The 19,756-nt window shown below is 41.2% G+C and overlaps 1 protein-coding gene across 1 annotated transcript in view; it reads left to right on the forward strand.

Annotated features, from left to right (window-relative positions):
- Window positions 1-17,442, forward strand: part of RAD23B (RAD23 homolog B, nucleotide excision repair protein) — a 43,047-nt gene extending 25,605 nt beyond the window's left edge. Inside the window, exons 7-10 of the mRNA XM_050329969.1 lie at window positions 10,800-10,923; window positions 12,043-12,170; window positions 12,582-12,758; window positions 14,595-17,442. Coding sequence (XP_050185926.1) covers window positions 10,800-10,923; window positions 12,043-12,170; window positions 12,582-12,758; window positions 14,595-14,708 — 543 coding nt within the window. The 3' untranslated portion in view covers window positions 14,709-17,442. The remainder of the gene's footprint in view (window positions 1-10,799; window positions 10,924-12,042; window positions 12,171-12,581; window positions 12,759-14,594) is intronic.
- The last annotated feature ends 2,314 nt before the right edge of the window (window positions 17,443-19,756 follow it).

Raw genomic sequence — 19,756 nt, forward strand, 5'->3', positions numbered from 1 at the left:
CAGTCCTTGCAAAATATCTGTGGATTGAATTACTAATCGATTGATGAGAAACATTAGCATTAGGCCACAAGGGTGAATGGAGTAGCTCCCAACTATCTGACATAAGTCTGCAATCTAAAATTTTTGTTTTTCATGTCATAAAAACATGGATTTTAGTGTCTATCTAGTCTGTACATACACCAGAAATTTGGTGCTTTTCCTAAGTGTTGGCTTTGCTGTGTGTATGCAGTTCTTGTACACTCAGTCTGGCATTTTCCTCCTCTGTCTTATTTCTGTTCAGACAGTCCAGAATAGAAACAAAACATCCCTCTGATGGAGTTCAACACATGTCACATCTGCCAAATAGGTTTTTTGACTGGCCTGAGCAGTTAATTTCTCTTCCTTCAGTAGGTTCTGTGTAGAGAATGAGTTCTTCTCTTGTATAAGCTGGTCCCTTTATGTTTCATGTTGTCCTCCACTGAGAGTATCTTTTCTGTTCTTCCTCCTCTTCCTGCTGGAAAAGGAAGTGGGGAGGAACAATGTTGCTCTTGGAGACCTTATTAGCTGGCCTACTTCTGTTGCCCTTCTAGAAGAATTGTGTTGCTATAAATGATCTTTCTAACTGTTCTTGATCTGCTGGGTTCTAAACATGTTTTTAACTATCCTGCTGCATTAAAGAACACCTTATTTTTGGTTAATATAGGTCCATTAATGACACTGTACTTTGACAGTCTGTTACTTGCCTCCAAACTATCATCAGTGTTGTCTTTGATATAATCTGCAGAGTAGATGTAGGGTGTTAAGGTCTCTAAATGTATACAATTGTCCAGGTTTAAAGAACCAGTACACCAAAGGTACCTGTAGAGTGTTGGAAAGAAAATGTCAAGAGACTTCCTGTGCTTAAAGCATAGCTATTCTGCTTATTGTCCATGGTTCAGGTGACAAACTGTTCAGTTTTCATGGCTTCATCACTGACGATCTAGGTGTAACCCTGTGTCGATGTGTGGTCATGGAAGGAGGTCTCAATTCCAAAAAGTTTTTTCTTTTTCTATGCTCCAGACTCATTTCTGTAGGCAGTTATATTCAGATTTCTTTGACCCCAGGATTTCCTAACCCCTAATTGGGAAGTAGTCCTGTTGTCTCATCAACAATCAGACCATTACTTTGCATCCTCTTAGTTTGGAAATTTTTTGAAACTGTTTTTCTGTGAGGATAGTCACACACTGACCATGCTCCCTGGAGAGATGGTCAGTTTCCTGTGCGTGTCAGTGTCTCTGAGGGTTTTGAACAATGCCCTTTACAGGCTTTAACTTCTGGTCAGCTGTGAATTGGTCAGGCAGTTGGACTAAGTGATCACTGTAGGTACCTTCTAACTGGAACTGAACTATTCTGTTCTCAGTTCTGCTCAGGGGCTGGACCTGCTGTGATTCTTACCCTTTGGAGAGCAATGTCAGCTGAAAACTTCTGTAGTGCTCAATTAAACCATAAACAATTATTTCATCCACTGTAAGACAACAGTGGATTTTTTTTGCTGCCCAGGAAATGTTTACATTCAGTATGACTTGTGTGTTAATTGATACCATGCTTTATTCTTTGGGTAGCTGCATGAACAAAGTCCATACGCCTCACTGGTCTTGTCTGATTACAGCTGTACACAGTCTCTTATCTGGAGAGTGACACCTTAGGCTTGTATTTAACAGTTAAGGTGATGTTCAAGATGACAAATAATTTCTAAGTGAATTTGTTTGAACTAGTTTACATAGTGCCTCCACTCAAGAGCAAACTTAAGGTTTGAACAAGCATGTTGTTTGATCTGAGCATAGATTACAGTGATGACTTAGGCTGGTGGATAGGTGAAATCAGCTAATAGTTTCATAAGATTAACGCAAGTTGTTACATTATACTTAGTTTCCCAGAAATGACTGACTTGATGGGAAAAGTTATTTAAGCAGTGCTCTGTAAGCCACCAGTAAGAAAGAATTACCTCAGAATTATACCATGAATGGAATTTTCCTCCCCCTCTGTGGAGGGAGGAATGTGTTGCAAGGTTAGTGAGCCATATAAAGGTAACGAATGAAGTGTGTGACAGGGAAAACTTGCATTATTCTTCTGAGTAGTTTAAACATGTACCTGATGATTAGGTGATTTATACCTTGCTGTGCTTTTTATCATACAGGTAAGGCAAAGTTTTGCCTGGAGCACTGTCCATTGCTCCCTTTCTAGATGAGCCTTCCATATTAGCTGTATATTTGTCCTTTTTGTTCAGCTGTAATGATGAACATACCATGTTGCAGCAGGATTTTTAATCTACATTACCTACCCGTGATTTTTGTGTCAGGCTTGTGTTGCCTAAAAGACCACGGAGAAAAAAAACTCCAGGCCAGTTGGTATTTAAATTTCAGGCCTAAGGCCCAGGGAATACATACCATGTGCTTACCCTCAGACAGTGGTTCTGTGATTTTTATAATAACACCCGGGTTCTGCCCCCCCCCGACATGCCCCTTCAGGAATTGGGTCTGGGGATGTTTCCTCATCCTTGTCTTCTTCACAGCACGTACAGTCGTTAGAGTTCCTCCAAAGTTCTGGGCTTGAAGGTTGCTGTGTCTGTGTGGTATCTTCTGGTCAAGGCCTTAGGTTCTTTTTCTACAATTGAATGTTGAAACATGCTAAGGGAATTTAGAGGCATTGATATGGAATGGGGTAGTAGGATTTGGTACGTGTAAACATTATGCTACAGGGTAAGGGATATAATACAGCCACATTCACAACACATCTACTTCTAAAATCTATAAAAGTTTAAGAATAAAAAAAAAAGCTATGAGGCATCAGTCCCCCCTTTAGAGAGAGATGGACAAAACTCAATCTTGTGCAATCTCTACCGCTTACACCTAGCATTATGCCAAAAGGATAACCAACATCTGCAGCATTGGGTCATGCAATGAGCTATTATACAAACTCTTAACTATGTACATCACAAATACAAACAACTGTTTTATCCAGGTCCAGTTTGGTAACCATGGAGTTTGTAGAGATATCTCTGTAAACCTAATGAGACATGCTCAGGAATTATCCAGTGTAGGATTTAGACTTGTTGCCAAATTTTAGCCAAATCCATAGTGCAAATCCAGCACTTGCTGTCAAGAAGAATACTGGCTGCATTTTACTAAAGCCAAATACAAATTTTGGTTCTAAACCTGAATCATAGTTACCGACTGTACAGATAACAGTCTAGGCCACGTTCTCTTCATTGGTGTCAGGCTGTAATTTGCTAGTAGTTCCAGGAACTGAAGCTTTCTTAACTCTGAAGTAATGAAACCAGGGTCCTTTGCCAGCAATTTTGACTGCAGTAAGGGAAGTCAGCAGGACTTGGAATGGTACTCTCAACTTAGCTTGCAGTGGGTTACTGTCCCACCATTTAACGTAGACCAAATCTGCAGGCTGAAATTGACGATCAGGGTATCCAATCCTATGATGAATCTCTGGAGTTTCTGTAAAATAAAGCTTAGAGCCATTAAAAACTTTCATAGATCAACTTTCTTCCTCATGTGAATGTCCCCTGGAATATGTGGAGTTTGACATGGTTTCCTGTATAATATTTCATAAGAACTTCTGTTATCTCTCTGCCTTGGTTGGATGCAGATTCTCAACAGAGCTAGAGGCAAGAACCCATGACATGGATGTTTCCTGACAAATTTTACCAATTTACATTTAAGAATACCATTCATACATGCTACTTTGCCCCTTGCCTGAGGTCTGTAGGGAGTATGCAAGTCCCAGACAATTCCCAAGATGCGACAAACCTCCTTCACTATCACCGCAATGAAATGTGTACCTCTATCTGATGGTGTTCCTAGAGGAACCCCAAACCTTGGAATTACATGGTTGAGCGAAGCTTTTACCGCTTTCCTTCCTGTGTTAGTGCAACAGGGGTAAGCTTTAGGCCATCCACTGAACATGTCAACCAGTACTGGTATGTACTTGTATCCCTCCCTAGGTGGTAACTCAGCAAAATCTATTTGCCGGTAATCTCTGGGAAGGTCTCTGGCCTTTGTTACCCCTAGCACTACTCTCTTGCTTGTATCAGGATTGTTTTGCATTCAGATTTCACATTTACTTACAATACATTGCACAACTTCAGTTATATCTGTCCCTATCACTACCTTCTTCAAATGTTTTAGAAGGTTTTCTGTTCCCCAGTGCGTAGCCTCGTGTTCCCGCAGAGCTGTCTCCCTAAGGAGTGGGGGTGTGACCACAACCTGTCCTGTAGGTGTAACAGCCCATCCACTTTCTTTGATTTCGGCGTCAAGGGACTTAATTAAATTGTGGTCTTTCTCATCATATTTTGGGATGAATGCTGTCAGATTTCCTTCTTGTGTATTACTGCTAGGATACCTTTTTCTGCAAACCCTTTTGCCACCTGGTTGGCAAAATGATTTCCCAGTTTGGGAGTTGTTTTCCCTTTTTGATGAGCTCTGCAGTGCATGATAGACACTTCCTCAGGCTTCCGAATACTCTGCCGGAGTGCATGGATTTGGTCTGCGTGTTTGATCCCACTGCCTTGGGCAGTTAGTAACCCTCTCTCCTTCCAGATGGCTGCATGGGCATGTACAAAGCTGAATGCATATTTAGAATCAGTCCATATATTTACCTTCTTTCCTGCTCAGTTCTAGAGCTCTTGTTGGTGCAATCAGTTCTGCTTTTTGGGGTGATACATATGCTGGCAGGGCCTTCACCTCCATTACCTTGTCTTTGGTTGTCACTGCTTTTGCCTTCCATCCCGCATGAAACTTATTCCCTCTATGTACAGTTCCCAGTCTGGGTTTTCCGGATGCACATCCTTCAGGTCTAGTCTGCTGGAATAGGCCTCTTTGATGGTCTGCAAACAGTCATGCTCAGACACACTGTCAGTCAAGGTTGAGGACAGACACATAGCAGGATTTACAGTAAATGTTGTTTTCAGAGTAACATCATCCTGTTCCAGCAACACAGCCTGACACTTAAGCATTCTGCTAGGGGACAGCCAGTGGTCCCCCTTCTGCTCAAGCACAGCTTGGACTGCATGGGGTACCTTCACGACAATACACATTGCCCAAGGGTGAATTTTCAGGCCTCCGTGGATCAGGGTAACAGTCGCTGCTACAGCTCTCAAACACCCTGGCCACCCTTGGCTCGCACTGCCTACCTGTTTGGAGAAGTAAGCCACAGCCCTTTGCTGGTTTCCCAGGGTCTGTGACAGTACCCCCAGAGCAATATTTAGTTGCTCATATGTGAACAGTTCAAAAGGCTTAGTTAGGTCTGGTAGTCCCAATGCTGGAGCTGACATTAAAGATTGTTTCAGCTGTTTAAATGCAGCTCTGGTTTGCATCTGTCTGTGTTACAACTGCATCCTCGGCTGCTTTTAGTGCTTCATACAGGGGTGTGACTAGTAACCCATAGGTGACACCATCCTACCATTCCTAGGAAAGCCTGCATTTCTCATATGGTGTGGGGCTCTGGAAGATGACAGATGGCTTCTTTTCAGTCTGTGTTTAATCATTGATGTCCATGGTAGATCTCAAACCCCAAACACATGACTATTTCCTTTGCAACCTGTGCCTTTTCTTTTGAGACTCTATACCCACTTACTCCCAAAAAAGTTTGAAAGAGTTACAGTGAGCTGGATGCACTCATTCCGACTTTTGGCAGCAATTAGTATATCGTCCACATACTGCAGGACAACTCCTCCTGGCTGCTGCCATCTCCAGTCCTCCAGTTCTTTTGCCCGTTAGCTTCCACATATAGTCAGACTGTTCTTGTAGCCCTGGGATAGAACCGCACAGGTGAGTTGAGTTCTCTCTGTCTCAGGATTTTCCCATTCAAAAGCAAAAAGCTCTTGACTGTCCTTACGCACACACAGGAATGCAGAAGAAGGCATCCTTGAGATCAAGCACAGTAAACCACCCTAAATCATCTGTTAGTGTGGTCAGTAGGGTGTAGGGGTTGGCCACTTCTGGGTGTATGTCCTCTGTTATTTTGTTGATGGCCCTTAGGTCCTGCACCAGTTGATAGCTCTTACTATCAACCTTTTTTGCTGGTAGGATGGGGGTACTGTATTTGGATTCACATTCTACCAATAACCCAAATTTAAGGAACTTTTCAATTAGGGGTGCTAATCCTTTACAGCTTTCTAGCTTCAAAGGGTATTGTTTTTGTCTTACCGGTGTTGCTCCTGGTTTGAGTGTGATGCTTGCAGGTTCTGCTTGCTTGGACCTCCCAGCACAATTGGTAGCCCGCACTATAGGGATGACAGCATTCTCAACCTCTGCGGGAATCTCTCCATGGTTCTCCTGTATGAAAAAGGTAGCTGCCTCGATATATTTAGTGTCAGGAATTATGACTTTTATCCCCCCTCCCCCCCATTGCAGAATTTAATTTCTGCTTCTAATTTCTCCATTAGATCCCTACCCAGTAAAGGCTTAGGACAGTTTGTCATATAGAGGAATTGATGAGTTACCCAGTACTTTCCCAATTTAACTCTCAAAGGTTTAAAGAAAGGCCTTGTTTTGCTTACCCCTGTAGCACCAACCACTGTTACAGTATCATGGCTCAGTTTCCCTTCCAAAGCATTTAACACAGAATATGTTGCGCCTGGATCAACCAAGAATTCAACTTCTTCTCCCCCCAACTTAGCTACAATCAGAGGTTCTACTGGGGAAGAATCCTCAGGTCTCCTTCAGACACCATGTCCATCCTGGTCCACAGCCAGTTGAGGGACTGAGGCACTTCTCTTCAAATCTGGACAATCCCTTCTCCAGTGCCCTTTCTTTTTGCAGAAAGAACACCAATAGTTCCCCTTATCATGTTGGCAGTTGCATTTAAAATGCAGTGGGCATTGTGTTTGTGGCATTCCTGGCAGTTACTGCATTCCTGGAGAGTGTGCCAGACATCTGCCTCCATCTCCAGCACTTTGCCTTGCCGTTCTGATCCCTATTCCAATACATCATCCAAGCTATATCAAATAACTCACTGATCCCTTTCTTTTCACCTGCCTTTTGCAGCTTTTTCCTTATATCATCTGCAGAATGACCTATGAAGAAATAGACCAAGTTTTTTCTCCCAAAGTCTGAATTGATGTCCACATCTATATACTTTTGCATGACATCTTTCAGCCTATTCAAAAAGTCTTTCAGGGATTCATTCTTGTCTTGCTTCACCTCATACAGTTTTGACCAATTTACTGCTTTTGGAATACCATGTCTTGAACCATATACCACCTAATCCTGATAGCCTTTCAATGCTTCCCTCTTTACTGGTAAACTGGGATCCCATTTTGGGTCCTTTAGGGGGAATATATCCTTAAGTTCCCGTGTGAGTTTTCCAGATGCTAGTCGTATCTCAATTCCAGACCAGGCAGCTTGCTTAACCATTTTCTTCTCCATACTATCAAGTAATGTATCCATCATGAGTTCCTCCTTGGCGTTCCCGTTCCTTGATGATACGGGGCAAAAGCTGGAAACTCCCCTGGGTGCTTTCCACCCCTTCCGGAATGGGAAACCCTGCATACCAAGGGGGGGGGGCATTTGGAATGACCACGGCCCCTGTGTACCCAGTGCGAGGGTAAGGACCATAAGGGATTGGGAGGGTTAAAGGGGAAGAGGCGGCTCCGGCTCCGCCTCTGCCGTCGATTGGGGCAGGGACCCCAGCTGCTCCTTCTCCCTCAAGGCCGGGGGGACTTTTGCCCGTGGCTGCTGAGGTACCGTGGGCAGCCATGTCCGGGCAGGTCTCGGCCTAGGGATGGTCTGGGCCTGCTGCGCTCCCTGCTCCGTCCGTCGGACCCTCGGCAGCTCCCACAGCCGTGACCCCGGTCGCTGCCGCCGCCACCCCGTCTGCCGGACGCCGGTGGCCTTTGGTCCCATAGTGGTGGGTCCCACCATCACTCCCGTGGTGGTGGCTTCAGTAGCTGCCGTGGCAGACGCCGTTTCTGCCGGTTCCGTAGCTCCCGTGATTCCTGTCGCTGCTGCTGGACTCACTGCAGTGACTCCTGTGCAAGTCCCATCCCCTGTGGTCCCGCAGCTGGATTTGCTCCCGCTACACTGGCAGCAGCACTGGCAACCACCCGTGCCTGTCCTGCAGCCCCCGGCGGGACTCGTGCCCGCTGCGCCTGTGGCAGATCCCGGCGCCGCTGGTCCCGCAGTGCCAGCCGCAACCGCTCCAGCAGGAGCGGCTCCTGGGCTTCCCCCTCGCAAAGCGGGGGCCATTAAAAGATATAAATCCTCAGCTGGCGCGCTTTTAACATAAATTTGACTGGCGGGGTCTCGTTTACCATGATCTTACCTTTTTCCTCTCTCTAAAGCCATTTCTGAGAGCTCTGCCTCTACCGGGGCTTTATCTAACTTGCACTCTCTCTTCCATTCCCATCGGTTTAAAGAAGCCAAAAACAGTTCAACATACACTACTTCATTCCATCACTCCTGTTTATGAAGGGTCGACATAAGCAGAAACACTATATTCATTTGTAAACAGCCAAACTTTGGCCAAGTCTCCCTTTTAGTAGCCTGTGCAAAGGCCACCTTCTTAGAGAGAGCCTGCATAACTCTTGCCTTTTTAAAGATATTTCAGGGGCAGTCGCATGCTTCCAGTGCTGCAAAACCAAGGCTCAAGGAGGTCCTTTTGGGATCTCCTCCTCTTGGGACTTGACATAACCCATGATAACAACTACAAGGCAGGAAAAAGCTTCCCTGTGCCAGATTTGAACTTGTGACCTCAGATTTACCAAGTGAGCTCCCTCTCTGAATGCTACCACCGACTTCACGCCAGGGCAGCGTATTTTAATGTAGGAAAATGCATCCCTTTCCTCCTGGCTATACCAAGCCAGTACAAAGTCCCTGAATAACCACAGTGGTAGGTTCCACTGTCCCTGCCCTGCCTTTACCGAAGCTGCAAGGGGACGGTTCCTCCACCCACTCCCCTTTAATTGTCCCAGGCTTCCACCCACAGACTGGAAAAACACCAACTTATGCAACAACACAGGCCCAAAGTCTCACTTCGCCACCTACTGTATTCCCCTATTACTGGGAAAATCCCATCTGCAGCTGCTAGCAAAATTACCCAAAGGAGATGCTCTTGTCTCATCTGGAGTGGTTCTGAGGAGCTGGGCTTCTCAAGATTGGTGCGGGAATTCTCCAAAATATGCTGGCAGAAGAAGAATTTTGTGCAGGATTACGTTTCCCAATCCGGAGGAGTCACATGTCTCACTTTTCTGCCTTTTGGAGTGCCAAAACTGTTGCCTAAAAGACTGCGGAGAAAAAAGACTCCAGCCCAATTTAGTGTTTAAGAGCAGGTCCTTTAATCTCAGGCCTAAGGCCCAGGGAATACATATCAGGCATACTTGCCCAGAAGTGGTTCTGTGATTTCATAATAAGGTCCATCCAATCCCAGATGTGTCCACCCTTTGTTCTGCCCAATTCTGCCCCCTGACACACCCCTTCGGGAATTGGGTCTGGGGTTGTTTGGGACCCCTTCTTCCTCATCTTTGTCTTCTTCACAGTACATACAGTCCTTGGAGTTCCTCCAAAGTTCTGGGCTTGAAGGTTGCTGTGTCTGTGTGATATTTTCTGGTCCAGGCCTTAGGGTCTTTTTCTACAATTGTACCTTGAAAAGAAGACTAAACATGCTAACAGAATTTTAGAGGGATTGATACGAAATGGGATAATAGCGTTGGGTATGTGTAAACATTATGCTACAGGGTAAGGGATATAATACAACTACATTAAAATCTATATTCACTACATGTCTACTTCTAAAATCTATAAAGGTTTAAAAATCAAAAAAAGCTCAGAGGCATCACTTGACAAACCTCTTTGTTGCCTGGTTACACTGAAGCTTTGCAATATTTCCACCCACCCCAGTCCTTATGTTTTGTGCTTCCCAAACTGAAGGATGGCCTTCTTTTGGGTAATTTCTCTGGGCTTGTTGTCATAAAGGATTCTTTCTTGGTTTCTCTCCCATTCCAAGCTGCCTGAGTTTCCAAGATTCAGGGAGGAATGTTAAAAGGACAAATTTGGTGCAGGAGTTCAGTGACAGTAGGGAAGGTAAGGTTAGGGTAGGAAGTCTGAAGGATTCCCATTCTGAAGGAGAAAGGTAGTAAGGTAAGGTGTGTCTTGATTATATAACCCACATTCTAGTTCACTACGATTGTTCTTTTTATCTTTGTTCATTTCATCCCCCTGAGGAATCAGTTCCTATATAAAGTTGTTTGCACATGGAATATAAACAAAAAGCAAGGATTTTTGTGTGTTTGTTTTTTTAAACTGCTAACATTTGATGATATAAAGACCTTTTCACACTTAAGATACAGTAAAGGACTGTTTTACATTGGAGAAGGAGGTCCCAGGAGCAGTTGCCTCCCAGATTATATTACACTGCTATTCTCAGTTAACATTGTGTACTGCAATTCTGTTGCTGTAATGTAACTTCTTTTGCATAACACCGTAACTTATTGTAACTATATTTGGGTTAACTTTTTCACACTTATCAAATATCTTGGAGCAGAATTCAAAGCAAGTACTTTTTTATGGAGTAAAATGTGGTTTTAAACTGATGCAGTGGATGCTTTACTACGTTGCTTCACACATTTTTCTCATCAAAAAATAAAATTGCTCTTTTCGGAGTGTTCTTTGTCAGTTGTAAATGCATACCTATCAGAGCATCATGCTTTGAATTTGCAGTGAAAGTATTAAAGATTTTTTTTTTCCCCTTCATTATGAAAAGCAAATATTATATACAGTTGAAACAAATATCTTCTAGCGTTCTGTAGGTAATTGTGTGAACTGTGGCTTTAGGGTATACCTGGAGATAATCAGGCTGTGGCTGAACCCCCTCAAACACCCAGCAGTGGTGCCTCTCAATCTTCAGCAGTGGCAGCAGCAGTAGCAACTATACCTACGACTACTAGTTCATTAGGAGGTAAGAAAGGTTGTGTTTGAGAGAATGTGATAAAAACATTGTGCTTAATCAGTCTCTTCTTCAGTCAATCTTAAGTTCCTGGTGCTTGTGAACTGATCATATGGAGCTGGGTGAGAGCTGCAACATGGAAATTCCAAGTGTGGTACTTCCTTGGAACAAACAGCTTGATGTATTTTGATACATCCGCAATGAGGTTTCCAAAAATGCAGTAAATTTGCACAACTCCTTTGATTCAGCTTTCTGGACTTAAGCGTAAGACCACAAATGTGGGTGGGATTGTGTTTTCTCTCACATAAACTCTGGCTTTCTGCTCTGGATAACTGGGCACTGTTGTCCATGGCTGTACTTACGTATCTACCCCTTGGAAGTTGATATTCCTATCAAGGGAGAAACCTGCAACTAGGCCATGAAGTGTAGCACCTAAGAGACCCGGAAATGACCTGGGACTCATCACTCAGCACATGGACAGGGTTGGTGCCTGCTGAAGAGAACTTTGTCTTAAAGGGAGATAAATACTTGAAAGGAGCATTATGAAGGGGTAGGGAAGGTCTGGTTTAGGCTATGGTAGAGATGGAGTTCAAGATACAAGCTTTGATAAGAAGCCAGAGCATTAAACATACAGATTGTAGTGGCAGGCACACATGACATAATCCATAAAGAGGTAATGGGGGATGGGGTATTTCAGAGCGGTTCAGACACAGTTCAAGGCAGTAAATAATATAGGTTGTGTGGGAAGGAAAGACTCCCTTGAGTCAGAACTGACCCATTGCAGGAGATAGGGAGTTCTAGTATAGATGCAGAGACATGGCAGTAGACTGGGTAGATGTCTCTGAATGAGGTTACTCAGAGGTGAGACAAAGAGAAAAATGCTGGAAATCAAAGAGAGAAGGCTGTTGGATCTTAAAACTGGGTGGAAAGAAAATTCATTGTTTGACCATAGTGTAAAGAAGTCTTGCTTAAAACTAGAGTCAGTGTGAGGAAGCAAGCTCTTCTGTCCTTTATTGAGAGATGTATTGTCCACTTTCATGTTCTATTTCTATCTAAAATTGCAGTGTAGGTATGTATTAAGATTTTTAGTAACTTCTTAAAAAAAAACATGTTATCTGTTTGTTTTTTCAGGACATCCCCTTGAGTTTTTACGAAATCAGCCTCAGTTCCAGCAGATGAGACAAATTATCCAGCAAAATCCTTCTCTGCTACCAGCATTGCTGCAGCAGATTGGGCGGGAAAACCCTCAACTACTGCAGGTGAAGCTAAAAAGAAGAAAATAATGCTTACTAATTCTGATTTAGCTTTACAAGAGATGTATATGTTGATGTTACATGGGATAATGTGTTACTGGCATTTACAATATCCTACTGTGGGCTTTTCAGAAGTTGCTACTGTACAGAACACATTTTCTTTGATGTTAGAGGTGAATCTGAGACTCTTACTAAGAGGGTGCACGGGGGGTCAGGAAGAGGAAGTGATCACTGCAGCTGAACTGAAACATTAAATTGTGTTTCTTATGGTTAGATTTAATGATTTTTCTCTATGCACTTTTTGCACATTCTTTTGACTACTTGCTTCCCTGAAGACATTTTTACTTGTCTGTTGGCAGGCTTAAACATGAGTTATTTAAATATACATGTTTTCTTTTATTGTTCCGTGCATCACAGCAAATAAGCCAGCACCAGGAACACTTTATTCATATGCTGAACGAGCCTGTTCTAGAGTCTCGCCAAGGCTTAAGTGGGAGTGATGATGGTGCCAGCACTGGGGAAGTAGCAGATGCTGGAAATGGTCATATGAACTACATTCAAGTAACACCTCAGGAAAAAGAAGCTATAGAAAGGGTGAGCCTTTCTTCTTTGAAATGTTTCTGGGCTGTTGGTGTAGGGTGTTCACTCCATTGCATGCTTAAGACATATCTTAACTTGAAATATGCTTATGCTCAGCAGTTCTGCTTCGTATTTGATATTTTTATACTTGGTATTTCATATCTGTTGTAGTCCCATTTCAAACCACATCTCTTCCTGCTTAATAGCAATTGAGTATAAAATGTCTTAAATCTGCCTTACTGGAAAGATGCAGAGCCTTTTATGTGATCAGAGACTGTTTGTGATAATTAATGACTGAATGTTTTTCTCTCAGGAATGGGAACTCAGGTAGTAATTCCTCTTGCAAAAGCCTCATCTAGTAGTGTTCTAGATCATGCTGTGATAGGTGTCCAGGTACAAAGGTCTGCCCGCATGAGCAGTGCTTGCAAAGTGTTTGGATAGTAGTAGAAAGGCTCATAATTAAGTAGGTTAGTTGAAGTCAAAACTTTACCTACGTATTTGTTTATCCATGGAAATTATTTAATCATAGCTTTCTAAAAATAACAGGTAAACATGTCTAGAAAAATGCACTTGGGGTGGTGTATTGCATCATAACTACTGTGTGCAGCACTGACTAAATACGGTTCTGCATAGATGGCAACACCTCTGAGCTCTTTTCTGTAGGATAAATTGCAAGACTTCTGTCATACTGTGGTAGTGGTTTTGTATCTCAAAGACAGTGGTCAATGTTTTTTTTCCAGCTGTCAAAGCCAAAGGTTATGTAAGGATCATCAGAAAATGACTGAATATAGGTGTAAATTCTCTAGATCTCAAGGAAATTGAAAATAAAATTAGTCTAAAATTGTTTGTCTATGTACTTCACAGATAATCTTGCTGCATGTCCTTTTAAAGCTGCTTTATGCAGTAGGGCATTATTACCTCTAAAAACCAACATACACCTTTACACTTCTTCCCCTTTCCATGAAACACATCTCAGAATTTTAGGGAGGTAGTATTGCAGCTGATGCAGTCATGCTGTTTGTGGCAGAAATAAAATCTAGGAATGGTTGATGAGGGATAATAGGACACAGTTTCTCACAGTTATTTGGTCTGCCCTATATATGAAATGCAGGTGGTATGAGGATTTGAAGAAAAATCTCAAAATAGTTGTATGTACTTGCCTTTGGCTAAAACAAGGTTTCATTTGCTGACTGCCTTTAAGTGCAGGCTAAACCCATTCCCCTTGGCACAGTAATAGGTTCTACTCTGGGTTCTCATGCCCTGTTGCCACAGTGTCCCAGACATTAATTAGTTCCTTGGCTTCTGAAAAACAGATTGCTCTCAAGTTACTTCTCTTGGCTGCAGTGTGTAGTCAATATTTTTTTAAAATGTGAAAATCCAGTATAAAAAATTGAAAGTATGTCTTAATGTGATGTCTTGAACTATCTACTAGAGATCCCAGTCTGGGAGCTTTTGTTCCAGGCAGCTTTTGTTAAAAGTCCTTTGGAGCTTTGTATAATTGTTTGAAATGGGCATTGTTTGAAAGGGTTTTTTCTGCATCACTACCGTGTGCTGTTACTTCCTGACATTACTGCGACCCAGGTCTGTTTTAGTGACGTATTATGTAACTAAAGAAGTGTCATGTTTTATGGTGCTTCATTAGACTCACTCATCAGTTTTTCAAGTGAGAATTCTGTTTATTCAAGGCAGAGGCAACACTTTATTTTTTGCTCACTAGAGGCTGCATTGGCCTAGGCAGCAATGTAGTTTTCAATAAGCAGTAATTGCTTAAGTGACACCTTAAGACAGCTAGACATACAAAGAAGCTTATTATAAAGAAATGTACTTTCTAAATGTGTTTCTTTTCTTCAGTTAAAGGCATTAGGGTTCCCTGAAGGACTTGTGATACAGGCGTATTTTGCTTGTGAGAAGAACGAAAACTTGGCTGCCAACTTTCTTCTACAACAGAACTTCGATGAAGATTGAGAGAACTTTTTCTATTTCACACCTCACACCAGTGCATTACACTAACTTTGTTCACTGGATTGTCTGGGATATTTGGGCTTATATTCATAATGCTTGGTGTAATGGTATATAGGGGGTGGGTGGAAGGGCGAACATAGGAAACAAAGCAAAGGAAGCAACAAGTATGTCTGCTTGAAATAAGCAGACGCAGAAAATCGCACAGTGTAAAAAGAAAAAAAAAACACCCTACCAAAAATCAGCTTCTGCAGATAATTAGTTCCTTCTGTAAACTGTAGCTTAACTTTTTCTAGGTTTTCACTCTTATTGTACTAGTTCCAGACATGTAGTGTAATGCACTGCTTCGTGTTCCTTTCCAGTTAGCATCGATATTGGAAGCTGCTTGTGCGACATAGATCCTACAATCTGTATTTCGTGGCAACACTGGGAAGCAGCTTTGTAAATCTTAAAAGATCTGAGCAAATATAATCCTGAATGCCAAAATAAGGATATTTGGGATTCTCTTTTCACCTGTTTGAAAGCAGTGCAAGAAGCACAGTATTTTTGTCTAATGCTGAGTTAAAACAGTGTTGGCTTTTTTCCCAAATGAAAACTCATTTCAGCGAAAAGTGTCTTGATTATTGAGAAACTCCACCCCCTTCTTTGTCCCCCTCAAATGATCTGAGAAGCTGTATACATACAGATAAAATTATTATCCTGTTTACATATTTTCTTTTTGGGGAAAAAATATAAATATCTAATTACTGTTCTCTCAATGTTATGTTACAGTAAAAGTTTTAAAACCAATAGATTGCATGTTTGGTTTGTTATATGCACTCTAGTGAATTGAATATTCTTTTTCTGCCAGCAAACCAATTGCAAGCTTCATTTTTGTCTGCTGCAATGAGACTTTTATCAAATCAAATTTCACTGTCATAACTTTGTTGAACCAGCTCTTACAGTACAGCTATAAGTGTTCTGTTGCTCTTAAGTAGATTGTAATGTTCCAGCTATTTCTGTTAAGTAAGGACTTTTGGGGATTTATTCACTTTATAAGGAAGAGAAGTCCATAACTTGAGATATCAAGCAAACTATCAGTTTATTCCAGCCTGAAACAATCATCACTCAAACCCTTCTATTGCAAATAAGCTCTGGTTATAGAGTTTTGAATCTTACTTCTAGGCACCTACTTGCCATTTATTTTGTTTAGTCATAAAGTGTTAACAATCTTTTTTTAATGCACATTTACTTTTAGAGATAATTTTGCCCATTATTGCAATACTAGGAATGAAATGAAATGCTAATTTAATCTAGAGATGTTATGTGCAGCATTTCCTGAACACAACTTGGGGATAGTTTGATTTTTCTACTGTTGTAGTCCAGTTAGCTGGATTACAAATTTACCTCTACAAATAACCAGGAAAATCATATTACTGGTACAGCACTGAATTCCTGTACCACTAATGATATTAATGATTTAGTGGTACAGCTGCAAAATTATTTTCTGCTTAGGTTATCTATCAGTGGATTAACTACCTAACTACTACTTAAGATCAAAGTACAAATCAAGTGTCTTGGAAAAAAAGAGTGAAAAAGACTAAAACACTACTATTTTGTTTCTTCATTGATTGGCTGTAATCTGTAAAAATATTACCTGCACAAGACAATTAAATGCATCAAAGTCTTTGGCTTTTTTTTCCTATTCTTAGACATCTGTGATATTTTTCCAGATAGTGTGTATTGTAATTATTCAGATTTTATTCTTCTAAAATTTCATAGGCGTATGTCATCTAAATGATCAGTAACACAACCCAAATCTATCAATAGGAGATGTGATACTGCTAAATAGAGATTAAGTCTTTCATAATGTGTTCATTTTAGGGAAGTTAACATCAATACCTGAGACAGCCAGTAGACTTCATCTAAATAAGATTCTCAGTTAGTATATGGACTGAGATGGATTTTGATTTAACACTGCAAGCCAAAAGGGGCTGTTTGTTACCTGTAAAAGGACCAGCTGTCAGGTACTTGAAAAAATGCCAAATTGATACAAGGACTTCTTGAATGTACTTTACTACATAGCTAATACCTAACTGAGACAAAAGCTTTTAGTGTGTGGGAGTCTTCTGTACTGATCAAACTGCTATCAGAAGTAACCATTCCTTCTCTAGGAGGGTGGAGAGTAAAGCAAGAATGTCTGGTGTTTCAGTCCGCTCCCTCCAATTTTGATTTCTGAAATGTTTACTTATTATAAGTGTATTTGAATTAAAGTCTGTTGAGCTTGTTCATTGTTAAAAAAAAAAAAAGCTTTGTTCATTTGTAACTCTGTATGCTGAGTGATTGAGAGGGTTTATGGCTGCTCTGTTTGAAGCCTTACTAGTAATGCTGTTCCCGTTTTTCCAGCAGTGAAACAGTGTTTTTGTGACTTCTGATGAACAACAGGTGTCTGACTTTAACTTGCTAGCAAAAACTGTTACCTGTCCAATAGCAGGATACTTGCCAGGGAGAACCATGTGTCTCTCTTTGTAGTTGCTGCCAAAAGGGAAGAATACATGGAATTCACGTGGTATTGAGAAGGTGTGACCTGAGCAAGCTTTCTGGGTGTGTTGTGCCTCGCTTTCTTACCAAGTACTACCAGGAGTTGTCTGCACGGAGTGCTTTTCCAGCTTCTTTGCTGCAGACCCTCTTAGGGATTTGGGGATCAGTTTCCTCAGGGCTTTCTGAACAGTAGCTAAGAAAATAAAGTATTTCTTCCTAAGTTTTGGTATTGGAGTCCTTACCTTTGTTGTAAAACTTCTGAATATCTGCTTAGTCAAAAGCTATTTATGATGCTCTTTTAATTGGGATTAAAAAATTACTCTGAAGTCATACTAATTCTGTAGTTGTCTATTCTTAAGTCCTCTATGCACATGTTAATGCTGTGGTTCATTGACCTTGTTGAGAGGTCATCTGATGAATCCAGCTACAACCCAAGCAGTTTGACTGATTATGTGCTTTGTTCTTACTCCACACTAACAGAACGTCTTAGGAATGTGAGATAATTTCTCCTGAAGTCAAACTGTGACTCTCATTTTGAAACATCAGATTGAGCATGCATTCATTCAAGAATGCATGAATGAATGAAACTGAGACACACAGTCCCCAAATAATATACACAGACCTAACACATGAATATTTCATTTGGTTTTACAGGTATTTTGAGGCATCCACATCAATGTTTAAATTTTTTTTCTCTGATTTCTCTTAAATCCAGCTCACTGTACAAAACTAACCCAGAATTTCTGCACTTGAAAATACTCTGTGGGTCAATGGAAACAATATGGTGTGAGTTGAGAGAACATCTTTGTCAATTACATTTTTAGTTCTTCCATGCCTGGTTTGGGTTGGTAACAGTGTTCTACACACTCTCATCTGAAAACATTATTTTGAACCTACAGCTATGTAATTATGAAGGCACAAGTTACAAAATTTTGTTACTTCACTGATCCATCCAGAAAAGTTGGCTTATTCCACCTTATTCCATACATTAAATGATGTATGGGAATAATTTAATTACTCAATTACCTCAAAATACATGGTGGATCAGCATTGCTGCAGGTTGTAGCCGATTTTGCTGACTTCTAATGGTCAAGTGTCAGTGCTGTATTTATATATTTCTTTATAGAAGATGTGACCTGTGAGGAGGATAACAGGACATGAAACTTCTTGGTTTTGGTCAGCACTTCTTTCCATCATCCTCATACTGACAAATACTTACTGGCCAGGCAAGAGACATAAATATTAGGAATACACACACCCAATTTAACTCCAGTTCTAATCAAAGCAAATTTTATGAAGACACTGGCATCTGTGGTGTCTCTTATTACAATGGAATTAATGAAGGCACACACATGTTCTTCAGTAAAGGTAATAGTCTGGAAAAGGAGTATTAGATTCTGAAGATACTTACCTTTACTTCATCCCTTTGTTTTGGCGTTTTCCTTTGTGAGCTCTTACAAAGAAGTATCTGTCCTATACTTTCACTTCCTGAAAGTCTAGTACTAAAAATAGGATTTAATGTGTTTTGTGTTGTGTGAACCTATGCAGTTGTGCCTAGAGACCTAGACTGCAAAGTTTCTTTCAAAACAGTTGTCTTTCTATTTTTATATGGCTCAACACATTAATGTGAATACTCCATGGTGCTAAGGGCAAGGAGCAACATCCCCAAAATTCTTGTTGCCTGGATAAGAGATTTTAGATGTGACAGACTAGGAGTAACCAGATATTCCAGCAAGCAGCTGTTTGCCATCCCAGGGGAAAGGTCTGTTACTGCCCTTGTAATGTGAAGCATTTGAATTTAAATGTGCAGCAGCCAAAGATGATAAAATAAGGCAAGTGTCTATATTTGTAGAATTGGTCAAAGTCTTATACAATCACACACATATTTTTATTTATATCTTTGAATTACGCAGTCTTCTTCCTACCCCCTTGTCTTTACCATAAATCTTTGTTTTCTTTTTTTCATTATTGGAGAAGGTATGCAAGCTGCAAAGGGAGTGATACCAGCCTCTGTTAGAGACTGGGACAAAAAGGTTTCAGAATAGAAAAAATCTGGATAGAGATTTCCTCTTTAGGGAGGCTGAAGTAAAGAGTCCACAGCTGGAAGAGGCAGTAGTGTGTGTGAAGAGGCATGCCTGGAAGAGTTAGAAGTGTGTGTGACAGGACCAAATGGAGAATCAGCTAATGAACAAACTTCTGGTTGGACTTTGTACATACAAATAGGGGTTAGGTTGATAGAGAATTTGGGAGCAGAACCAACATTTATATTTAAGGAGACTTCAAAGACAAATGATGAGGTTTTTTTTCGGCCAGTAGCTTTTTCTGTAGTGATTTGTTTCTAAAACCAGCTCTGAGAGAGGTGACAAAGAGGTTATAAAACAACAAGGGCAGTGAAAAGAAACCTTTGTAGATACCTCACAGACAGTATGAAGTCTGGGGCAGTCCAACTGCACTGAGGTGCTCCTGCTTAAAGGTGGAGAAAAGTTATTTGATTTTTATTTCTAGTTACAATTACACTGTTAAGACCTGATATG

Source organism: Myiozetetes cayanensis, unplaced genomic scaffold, assembly GCF_022539395.1.
Source record: "Myiozetetes cayanensis isolate MyiCay16 unplaced genomic scaffold, myiCay2020 scf4, whole genome shotgun sequence".
Lineage (NCBI taxonomy): Eukaryota > Metazoa > Chordata > Aves > Passeriformes > Tyrannidae > Myiozetetes > Myiozetetes cayanensis.